Source organism: Lolium rigidum, chromosome 3 (genome assembly GCF_022539505.1).
Source record: "Lolium rigidum isolate FL_2022 chromosome 3, APGP_CSIRO_Lrig_0.1, whole genome shotgun sequence".
NCBI lineage: Eukaryota > Viridiplantae > Streptophyta > Magnoliopsida > Poales > Poaceae > Lolium > Lolium rigidum.
Window position 1 is genome coordinate 295,962,624 of NC_061510.1, and position 11,326 is coordinate 295,973,949.

Consider the following 11,326-nt stretch of genomic DNA (forward strand, 5'->3'; position numbering starts at 1 on the left):
AACCACTAGGAAGTTAGGCGCGGCGGCACGCCGCGCCCGTGGGTGCATTTTAACCTGGTAATGAACCGATTAATAAATTAAATTTTTTCTTCATCTATTTCTCTATATTTAGGTATATTGAAGAAATATTTGTGCCAATTGGATAGACCTTGAAAGAAATGTTGCTTCTTTGTTAGTAAATTCTAAGAGAATCCGAGGGATGTGACATTATTGCATAAATAGGAAAAACGTGATGGCGGAGATTATTAATTTAACATGAACAGAGTTAGTTTTCTTTGATTGTATTTAAACAAAAGGGTATCACATTTATGGCACCAAATTAGTATCATTAGATTCATGATGTATTTTTTTCATATTTAACTTTTTGGTTTCATGAAAATTATTATATTGTGCAAATATGATTTTGAGATAATTTGCCTTTTGGAAATATACTCTTTTGAGGGAGTACACGTTTGAGCATCCAAAAATACAAAACAACTAAAATATACAATATCACTCTGGTGCAAGAGTTCACAATTTATTTCTAAAATTATGTGAACATAGATGTAGCTAAATGTTGTCCCTTTTTTCTATCTGAATTAGCAAGTCAATTTATCATCAAATATAAGTAAAATCAGGATAAAAGGTAGTAGCCATATTCAACATTCAAGTATTGTGGATCTACTCTAGCACACCAGTACATAGCGTCCTCACCAGTCGCCGGCACCCCGTCTCACTTCCTCTACCTCAGCGTGCATCACTTCAACTGCTTGCGCTATCAGCCTAGTATCACGTAAACAATTAAACTGAGCATGTACTTTAACGTGTTAACCCTTTCACCAACACCTCTTCTTTTTTTCTTGAGGGACAGCCGGCCGGTCGCTCCATCCCGTGACTCTCTGTATCTCACTCTCTCTCTCTCTTACAGTCACAGACGACCTAGATCCAAAATAAGCGGCGGCAGCTCGGGGGAGAAGCAGGACGACGCAAGCTGAGGCAACCACGACGCCCGTGTCCGGGGGGCGAGTTCTATGCCCACGTACCAGCAAGGGTCGCCATGGTGGCAGCCGCAGTGGGTTAGGAAGGTGAGCCTCGCGGTGGAGATGGCATTTGCGCATGCTATGGCGGCCGGGCGTGCCCTCGAGCCATGTGGCGCACTGGCGCCCAAGATGTCTAGCCTTGCTGCGGCGCGGCGCGGGGATCTCATCGCATCGAGCCACCGAGTGCTGACCGGAGCATTCAACAGGAAAAAATTAAAGGTTCGCAATTTTTCTTAAACTCTAAACTTTTTAGCTATCAAAATGTATGGCCAATCTGGTACTCATACACCACTCGTTTCTCCTCTGATTTATGATTCTTTTACTTTGTCTGTTCATTGCAAAACCGCTGCTCAATCTGGTGTAATTTATACTTTCTGAACTGACAAATTCAGCCTGAAGTTGACAATGATATTGCATTATGGACTCAAGAGAAATTACCTTGCAATTAAGCATGTAGGTTGTCGCTTCTGTGACTTTTCCGTTAACTTGGTGAATTTGGATTTAACAGAGTAAAAAAATTGATGCACATTGAAGCAGAACATAGAGAGCACATTTTTTTTCCGGAATAAGACTAATATTGTAATGAACATTATTGTGCTGGGAAAGTAAAAGATCCAACACATTTTAATTTAACACGTAAATGAGCACCTTCTGTTATGTCATACAGAAATGAAACAAATATCCATCAAAAGGAAAACACAATATCATGATACACCAGGAGATTTCTAGTCGGTTCATAATCGATAAGAGCCTAGTGTTGGCAGCCCCTTTCTTCTACCTCTGAAATTCACATAGGAAGAAGATAGCTAGATAGTGGAGACACAACACACTTAGGCAACACATGTATTTCCCACATAGTGCACCTGTATTTAATGATTGACTTGCTAAGATCTGTTAACCTGATTATAGTTCAGTCTTCAGTGGGATGTATGTGTTCAATTATCTGCACTGAAGCTTCAACTGTCCATCCAGTCCTCCATTGAAATAGAAAGAATTTTATACAGTGGCATAAAGGATAATCCTAATCAATACTGTATATAGCAAGAATGCATTGTCATTTAGCAGCTTAACACGAACCCAGACATGTACATTTGATTCAATAAATTCACAAATATGCTCAAGATCTGTCATGTCTGAATCGGGCTCAAGACGTAGAACTACTATGGAAGAATATTTCTTAGTAGCAGCATTGTCAATCAACGCTGGTGAAATATACCACTCAGCTGGATGGACCACACGTGTCGTAGATACATTAGGCACAGTGGAATATGTGTACCTCCTTGTAATTTCATGGAGACACCGTGCTTTCTCCACAATTACAGTATATTTGTTAACAGAGATGCTGCTAACCTCGATGAACCAGAATTCTCACCCACTTAGTCACCTGAATAAGGATTTGCTGTGCTGGTAGGATAATCTAGCTAGTACGGTCATAATAGTTCACTTTATCTAATCTAGCCTTAGAGCATGTTCCGATGTAATGATGGGAGAGGCGACCAAACCTAGGGCTATGTTGTACGCTTCAGATGGGCTCCGCAAAACTCTTATCGACTGGATCTTGTACCGTAGAGAGAGTAAGACTAATTAAAGAGCAGGAAAATATAAACCGTCAAATTTCTCATATCGAAAAGGAGAATTTGATTTTTTATCTTTTAAAGAAAATAGTTACCATAAACGTACGTAATGAAACATTGTTTACATAACCATGTGTAGTTAGACCGTTAGACCTAACAAATAGCAAAGATTTCAGGATTTACTTACCATCATATGAGAACACTATTCAGATACTTGGAAACCATTATGTTTGATCTCCTAGGGATAGATAGGTAAAAGATGAAAGCTACAGAATACAAATATTACTTCCAAGGTTTAGAACCATATACTCATTTGAAAAGAGCTTAAAACAATACACCTATAGAAAATTAACACTCAAAGAAGCCATGAAGCTGCAAGTGTTGTACCTGCATCATGAACGGAAGAGATGCTGTGAAGTCTGCCAAGCACGGAAAGTAGTTGACGGCGCAGTGCTCTAAGAAGAAGTGATCACACATGGAGAGCCGAGCGGTTCCGCTGTCAGTGCAAGGGAGTACCAAAAGTAGAGCCAAGGCCAAGCATCAACTTTGGCCTGACAAAAGAATAATGCCTGATTAACCCCTCTGGTAATAATCATCGATCCAAGTGCTGACCTCTAAAAACTACATACAACCGTACAACCAAAGAAACCAATGCAATAATATGCATAAAAGGGAAAACCTTGCCCTACATATACATTATCTTCATGAGACATGCAGATGGGGAATGTTTAAACTGAAGAACAAACTGAAAAGTTAAGAAACATGAATCTGTATTGTATTGAAAGCAGAAACACTGCTTACTGCCTTTGCATCCTCGAAGTACCGCAACAAATTTATAACTCCTGTTCAATGAATTTGATGCAGAATGGAAGACTGCAAATCAGTGCAAAGTGGGGCTCCTGCCCAGGTACACTCATGAAAGGCGACAACAGGCCAGCAGAAAAATGAAGCTCGAGTGGGATGCTGATGAATAGAACCACTTCGATGAGCCATAGGTGAAGTGGTGTACCTGTGCCACCACCCGCCGCGTCTGGGGTTCCCTTGGCCGCCTGCGCAAGCTCCTCCGCCAAGCCTCCTCAGTTTTGTGTGGCGTCCCGCACGGATGACATGCCCAAGGCGGTGGAGGCGGACGGAGTTCCTCTGCATCTCGAATTGCCGCATGGGCACCATAGCGCTGGCAACGGGCTGGTCGCCTTCGGAGCCGCCGGCAGCCGTGGGGCAAGGGGCGACTTGGTTGGGGCAGGACGGTTTCCGCAGTTGGCCATGAGGTGGACGACGGGGCAAATCGACATGTGCATGGAGGCGTGGTGATGTGGAGATGAAGAACGTGGGGAAAGAGAGAAGATACTGGAAGCTTTCTAGATGCAGTCAAAGCGGCGCAGAAGAAAGGATGAAGAGGGGAGTTGGACACGTAAAAAGGTACGTGTCAATAACAGAACGTCTGCAGAGGCCCAAAATCAGGCACGATTGGTGAAGACCGGGATTACCGGAAATTAGAGGTAACAGAAGGGAAGGAAAAGAAGGAAACCGGCCCGTGAATAGTGGATCGATCGGCTGCCTTCCGGTAAACGTGAATTTTACAAAGGAAAGAAAATGAACTAATCTCGCGCATCTCCTTGAATCGCTCGTGTGGCTACAGGAAAAAAGGCATACGTGGGTAAATCTGATTAGAGAAAACTGTGGAGGCAACCGTGCCCAAATCGCTCCCCTTCCAGCAGAAGGGGTCGACTTTGATATAGTTTATAATTAGATCTAATACTTAAAGGCCACGATTTAATAAACAGAATGTACACCGTGAATTAACAGATTGTACAATGCGACTAACATGTCACGAGTCCTTAGGCTTCCACGACTCCTCACGCTAGGAAAATAGAGTCCAATTAAAAATAGTCCAATTAGATCACGTCCAGATTTTTTTCACCTGGCTAGCAGCACACGTGAGCAACAAGGAAAGAGAGGACCAAGATGTTTTTCGAGGCATTAGGTTGACCCACATCACTTAAATTATATTAACCATTAGATCTAATACTTAAAGGCCACGATTTAATAAACAGAATGTACACCGTGAATTAACAGATTGTACAATGCGACTAACATGTCACGAGTCCTTAGGCTTCCACGACTCCTCACGCTAGGAAAATAGAGTCCAATTAAAAATAGTCCAATTAGATCACGTCCAGATTTTTTTCACCTGGCTAGCAGCACACGTGAGCAACAAGGAAAGAGAGGACCTCTTATACACAGATTATATCACGTCCAGATTTGAGCAACAAGGGAAGAGAGACCTTCTTATACACGTATCCCAGATTTCTGCTTCCTACTTCCCAGAGATAAACGGCAATATACAGCGTTGGCTTTCGGTAAATTGGAAGTCATCCATACATCTTGGGTCTGTCGATGCTTTTAGCCTTGTAGCTTCTTAGAGATCAGCGTCAACATCAGGCAAATTGACAATCGATTTTGGCCTTGCATCAAGTTAAGCGTTTTTTTTTTTTTGGCAGCTCCCTACTTCCCACAGATCAGCTCAACATCCGGCGAATTGGCAGTCATCCATCGCACCAAACCTGCACATCCCACAAATCAGGTAAATCTCTAATACTTATAGAAGAGTCAACATGCCACATCAAGCAAGGAACACACTTGGCAGAGCTAATAAATAAAAAATCACTAATTCTATGGGATGATGCTCCAATGGCAAATAAGATATGTTTCGAGGCCCTTGAAAAAACCCGAGAGATATACTAAGGCATAAGAATGAGAACAGTAGCGAAAAGCCATTCGGCGGCATGACAGTAGTTCTCGGAGGGGACTTCCGCCAAATTCTCTCCGTTCCGCCAAAGGGCAGCATGCACAACATAGTCGGCGCATCCATTAAAAGCTCCTATATTTGGTAACATTTCAAAATATTAAAACTCACAAAGAACATGCGACTAACTAGCATGACATATAGCGAGATAGAGTGGCAAATAAAATATGTTTCGAGGTGCTTGACAGAACTGAGAGATATAATAAGGCATAGGAATAAGAACAGTAGCCAAAAGCCATTCAGCGGCATGACAGTGGTTCTAGGAGGTGACTTCCTCCAAATTATCCCCGTTCCACCGAAGGGCAGAAGGCACAACATAGTCGGTGCATCCATTAAAAGGTTTTATCTTTGGTAACACTTCAAAGTATTAAAACTCACAAAGAACATGCGACTAACGAGCATGACTGATAGCGACATAGAGAAAAGACAAGTAAAAGATTTTGTCGACTGGATCTTCAGTACTGGGAATGGAACAACCACATCACCAGAAGGCGAGGAATGGATAGGAGGGGATTTCCGCCAAATTCTCCCCATTCCGCCAAAGGGCAGAAGCCACAACATAGTCGGCGCATCCATTAAAAGGTCTTATCTTTGGTAACACTTCAAAGTATTAAAACTCACAAAGAACATGCGACTAACGAGCATGACTGATAGCGACATAGAGAAAAGACAAGTAAAAGATTTTGCCGACTGGATCTTCAATATTGGAAATGGAACAACCACATCACCAGAAGGCGAAGAATGGATTAAAATACCAAGTGAAATACTATTGAATAAGGGAAATGATCCAAAGAAAACAATAGCGGAAAGCATCTATCCAAATTAGCGGGAAAAATACCGTGACTGAGAATTCTTGGAAGAAATAGCAATTTTATGTCCATGAAACGAAACTGTCCGGAAAATTAATGAATATACCATGGACCAACTGAAGGCGAGGACAAAATTTATTGTAGCTGTGACACTATATGCAAAGCAGTAACCTTACGTGAAGATGCCTTAAGTGAAGATGACGACATGCTATAATCAAAAGAATGCTTAAACAGCCTAAAATTTCCTGGAATTCCAAATCATGAGCTCAACTGAAGCTAGGGCTACCGGTGATGCTAATGTGTAATCTGAACTAGAGTGCTGGGTTATGCAACGGTACACGGATGACAATAACTCAGATTGGAAAAAGATTCATCGAAGCCCAGATAATAACAGGGATCCGCGTGGGTGACAAGGTATATATTTCAAGAATAATCATATCACTAACTGAATCACCGTGGCCATTCTTGCTAAAAAAGAAGACAATATCCTATCTTTGTGTGTTTTGCTATGACAATAAACAAAAGCCAAGGGCATTCTCTAAACATGGTAGGACTATATCTACCTAAACAAGTGTTCAAACACGGATAGCTATATGTAGCATTCTCAAGAGTCACAAAAAGATACAGACTACGGGTATTGGTAGACGACAATGATCCCAAAGAGGACGATGCAGTCAAGAAAATAGTCTATAAAGAAATTTTATGAATGTACGGACTAAATAAATGCTTTTCATATCATGCTGATGCCCTTTTAGATAAGCATAAGTAAATGAAAATAAGTTAGCTCTAAAATATCTTTATATTATATATCTACATGTTCTACACTAAACATGATTGGTCTACACTAAATGGCAGGATAAATATGCAATACTACGACCTACAGAAGCATCGGAAAATGGATAAGTATTTAATGATTTTTCATACCAAATGAGTAAAAAATTTAGACACTTCAGTCTTATGCTTTCTTACAGTACATATCAGATTACACATGAATCATAGTTTTCATCATAATAGACATTAATAATTTATATTATAGAGTATTCCATGATTATTATACGGCATCGCTGTATTTTATATCTTAAATGGAATGAATTTTTCTCGATGAATTCTATTTACTTTGTATTTCGGATAAAGTTTAAAAAATAATATAATGGGGGTGGGGGGCCTAACACTGCCGATGATGCTCCCAAGCCCGGATAAAAAGTGGAGGGGGCATTAACAAAAACCACATTTGCTAACAAACAATACCTATATTACAATATATTGGTTTTATTAGATGGACACATATCACTAATAATTACAATACTTTCATGCTTCAGCAAACAATTAAGTAGTACTAATTTGTATCAACATAAATATGGAATAACCTATGTGTATTTGGGAACTAAAAAATTTGCAAGCTAACCAACAATACGCACCAACAACTTGAGACCTAGGCACTGGAAAACCAAAGAAAGCTGAGAGCAGCTCATACCTATTTAGGACCATGTCCTCACGAATCCAACCAACAATACGCACCAACAACTTGATCTCCTCCAAATTGAAGCCTCTCAGACCAACGGACGCTCCGATGCAAAACTAAAAATGCTTACCGTGAACTGCCTGGCCGTAAAGCCCACAGCTGCCGGAGCTACCAAGCTAGATTGGGGATCCTACGCAAGAAAGAAAGGAACCCAGATGGAGGTCAAATTTTCCTCGGCTAGCGGGGGCTAGCTCACAAGTACATCCACCTCCAACAGCAGCACCTCAAGCACCGGTCCTAGGCGACGAGCAACGTCGACAACGGCAGCGATTTGGCTATGGAGAGCGCCTCACCTCAGAGATTTCAGATTTGGGCAGCACAGTTCGAGAACCAAATAGTCGGAAGTTGGACTGTGAGGATTGGGGACTCATACGTGTAAAGTAGGAAACGGGTGAGAGAAAGTGGTCTCCTTAATTTTAATGTGTATCACACACTTCGTTTTTCCAGACTGACTCGGTGCTGTAGTCCATCCTTCACTATTTCCCTATTTGCGTACGTTATGCATATATATACACAAATTCTCACCATGAATTTACTTTCAGAATACAAGATAAAATGAATTTGAAACAAATGCCCACGGTGTATTCACGTATATTGTTTTAACATGTCTCACTCAACTCAACTAGCTAATTCAATCTAAGTAGACAAAACACGATCAGATAATTTCGATCATAAAGTTCTACCAACTGAAGTGAAGTCAATGAAATATAATCTAAATTGATGTACATAGAGGAAAATAAATCACGTTATATTAGATGACCGCGCATTTGTATTTGGAAATGGCCTTAAAATTGCTCACCAAATAAAGGAGGAAAACCATAATTTATACGCAGGTGATATTGATTTAGCAGGAATTGTAGCTACACAATATATTACTCGCCATGAAATTATGTGAGTGTAAATTTTTTGTTCCCATAATAATTTTGACACTACAAAGACAATGTTCATCTCTCTATGAAAAATAAAGATGATGCCCTCGCATTTGCGAGGGCCACTGTGCTAGTTCTGATAATAATGCAAAAAGAGTTAAACGATGAACTATGCAAACATGTATTAAGCATTGTCGATATGAGATAGTCACAAGTACTAAGCGCAGACTTACATTATATCGTTGCATAGGCTCACGCCGGAACCTTTTTGCGCTCTATCTTCTACTAAGGACTTCTTCATTACAACTGCATTCTAGTAATATTGCAAACATAGTTACAACAGTGAACTATTCAAACATTTATTATGCAATGTAGATATAAGATAATAACAAGTTGCATAAATAAGACAATGTATGGAACTTGTACTAAGCAGACTTACATCATAATGTTGCACAGGGTCGCTTTGGCGACTATCTTCTAATGATGACTGCTTCACTAAAACTGCATTCTGGTAATATTGCAAAAATAGTTACAACAATTAACTATTCAAACATGTATTACGCAATGTAGAGATCAGATAACAGCATGTAGCAGAACATACTGGCTCGCTGCAGGTCCTTCTCTTGCGTGCACTAGTCGTGGTCGACATGCCTGTCATTTTAGGTTCAGCCACAAGTGAAATGCTAATCCTCCTGCTCCATTGTCCTTAATCTGTGTTTAGATATCACATTTAAGACCAAGTCAGCTGGTTTCAAATAACAAAAAACTTGAGCTGCCAAATGAATAAGCCAATATTTACCAGATATCAGATTAAAACCAACTAGATGTTGCTTTGCATGAGATACGAATTTCAGACATTCAGATTTAGAGTAGGGTAATGCCAAGGTTTTCCACATAAAGTAAACTGGCATTAAGAATGACCAAATGTCAGGTTCAAATCACCTTCGCAGTTGCTCCAAGACAAGCATATCAAATAGGCAGAAACATAGTAAAGCATGGATGGCATTGCTATGGCAGGGTTCCAAGTGTTTATCTCTTGCATAAGGAACAATGCATATAGGTTATAGATAATAACGGAAGTAAACTGCCAAAGTTACCAACCAAGAACTCAGATTCCAACCTTCCCTAGCGTCCCCGCTGTTAATGTTGGATATTCTAATAAGTGGTTCGCATGATCAATCCCTAGGAAAAATAACATTGACAAGTTAGTCTACGATAATACAAAGACCAGACATGCACGCAGCAATAACTATACAAGCTGTGCGACAGGAGCATTCATGGAAAAAAATAGCTATAAGCTAAAGACGAGGTATAAGAGCAAGCAGATTGGAAATGCACATAGCATGATTATAAAAGCAGTAAAAGAATAGCAGACACGAGAAAACAGCTAGCGGCTAGCGGTGAGCTAATGACGTGGTATAAGAACAACCAGATTGGAAATGCCCATAGCATGACTATAAAAGGAATAGCATGCAGTACAAAAACAGTTGGCAGCAAATGAATGGGTCCCCTATAAATATGTGGATGCACACAGGTGTCGATGAGAATGAACAGGATGGTAGCGACCGGATAATGCTTTGGTACTTGTACAATATTTAAACGAACTTCATGCGAAGTAACACATCAAGAAATTTAATGGCATATGAGATATGCAAATAACTACACAAAACATGGCTAAAGAAACACCGCGATCTAACGGGCCAGCGTACTAACCAAGCTGCGGCGGGTTGGACGGGGGCGGCAACTTGCATTCGGCGGCGAACGCGGGAGACGATGAGTCGACCCTGTTTCAGTAGAAGCGGGCGTTAGTGAAGCAGATCTGGTTGGCTGGCAAGGGATTCGGTGAAGTTGATACAGCCGCTGAGCCGAGGTAGTCGGTGGAATAGATCGGCTTATGTGGAGGGGGGGGGGCGCGGTGAATTAGACACGGTTCCGTTGGAGAGGATCTGGTGCGTCGACAGGAAAGGCGTTGATTGCTACGCTGTGGATGAGGTCGGCGGTGAAGCGGATCCGTCGGTGGCGAGGTCGGCGGTGAAGCAGATCCGTCGGTGGCGAGGTCGGCGGTGAAGCAGATCCGTCGGTGGCGAGGTCGGCGGTGAAGCAGATCCGTCGGTGGCGAGGGCGGCGGGGGAGTGGATCAGGTGGGTGGACAGCCAACACGATCAAGGCTACGCTGTGGAGGAGTATGCCGGCGGCGAAGCATATCTAGTACTGTAGAGAGTCAGAGCTTTGGCGTGTGAGAGTATTTTTGAGCTAATGGGGCGAATGGTTGGTGGGTGGGTGGGCCTGTGGGGAGGGTTCGGGATCTAGGCAAGATATTTCATTGTTACCGAATGAGCTCTCCATGGTCGGTGGGTTGTAGCTTCCGGACCAGGGTTAAAAGGGTAAAACTGGTCACGGGATTTTCGAATGGATGCGGCGGGATGATTTGGCGCGCGGCCGAAATTTTCAGTTTCAAGCTACGAGCAGAACGACAAAAATAATGTTCTTCCCCGGGGAGCTCTCATTTCTTCCTCTTCTCTTTCTCTCTCGAGTCTCTCCCACTCCCCGGCTCCTCTCCCCCTTCTCTCCGGCAGCCTCGCCGGCCGGAGACGAGGCCGACTTCTCTCTCGTATATCGTACACCCTCCGAACTAAATTAATTGATTCAACTTTCCTTAGACGTGTATGTATCTCGAGTAAAAACATGTGTGGATACATCCATATTTAGATAAGCAAAGTTGAGTCG

At 41.8% G+C, this 11,326-nt stretch overlaps 1 protein-coding gene across 1 annotated transcript; it reads left to right on the forward strand.

Annotated features, from left to right (window-relative positions):
- The first annotated feature begins 860 nt into the window (after positions 1-860).
- LOC124699699 lies at positions 861-3,660 on the forward strand. The gene is made up of 2 exons (XM_047231956.1): positions 861-1,238; positions 3,458-3,660. The coding sequence occupies exons 1-2, from the start codon at positions 1,011-1,013 to the stop codon at positions 3,539-3,541; spliced, it is 312 nt and encodes a 103-aa protein (XP_047087912.1). The 5' UTR covers positions 861-1,010; the 3' UTR covers positions 3,542-3,660.
- The last annotated feature ends 7,666 nt before the right edge of the window (positions 3,661-11,326 follow it).

Bases quoted from the DNA above. Each gene is read 5' to 3' on its own strand.
- LOC124699699 (XM_047231956.1), top strand. From the start codon at position 1,011: ATGCCCACGTACCAGCAAGGGTCGCCATGGTGGCAGCCGCAGTGGGTT. The intron at 1,239-3,457 runs GTTCGCAATTTT...AATTTGATGCAG, and splicing joins TCAACAGGAAAAAATTAAAG to AATGGAAGACTGCAAATCAG.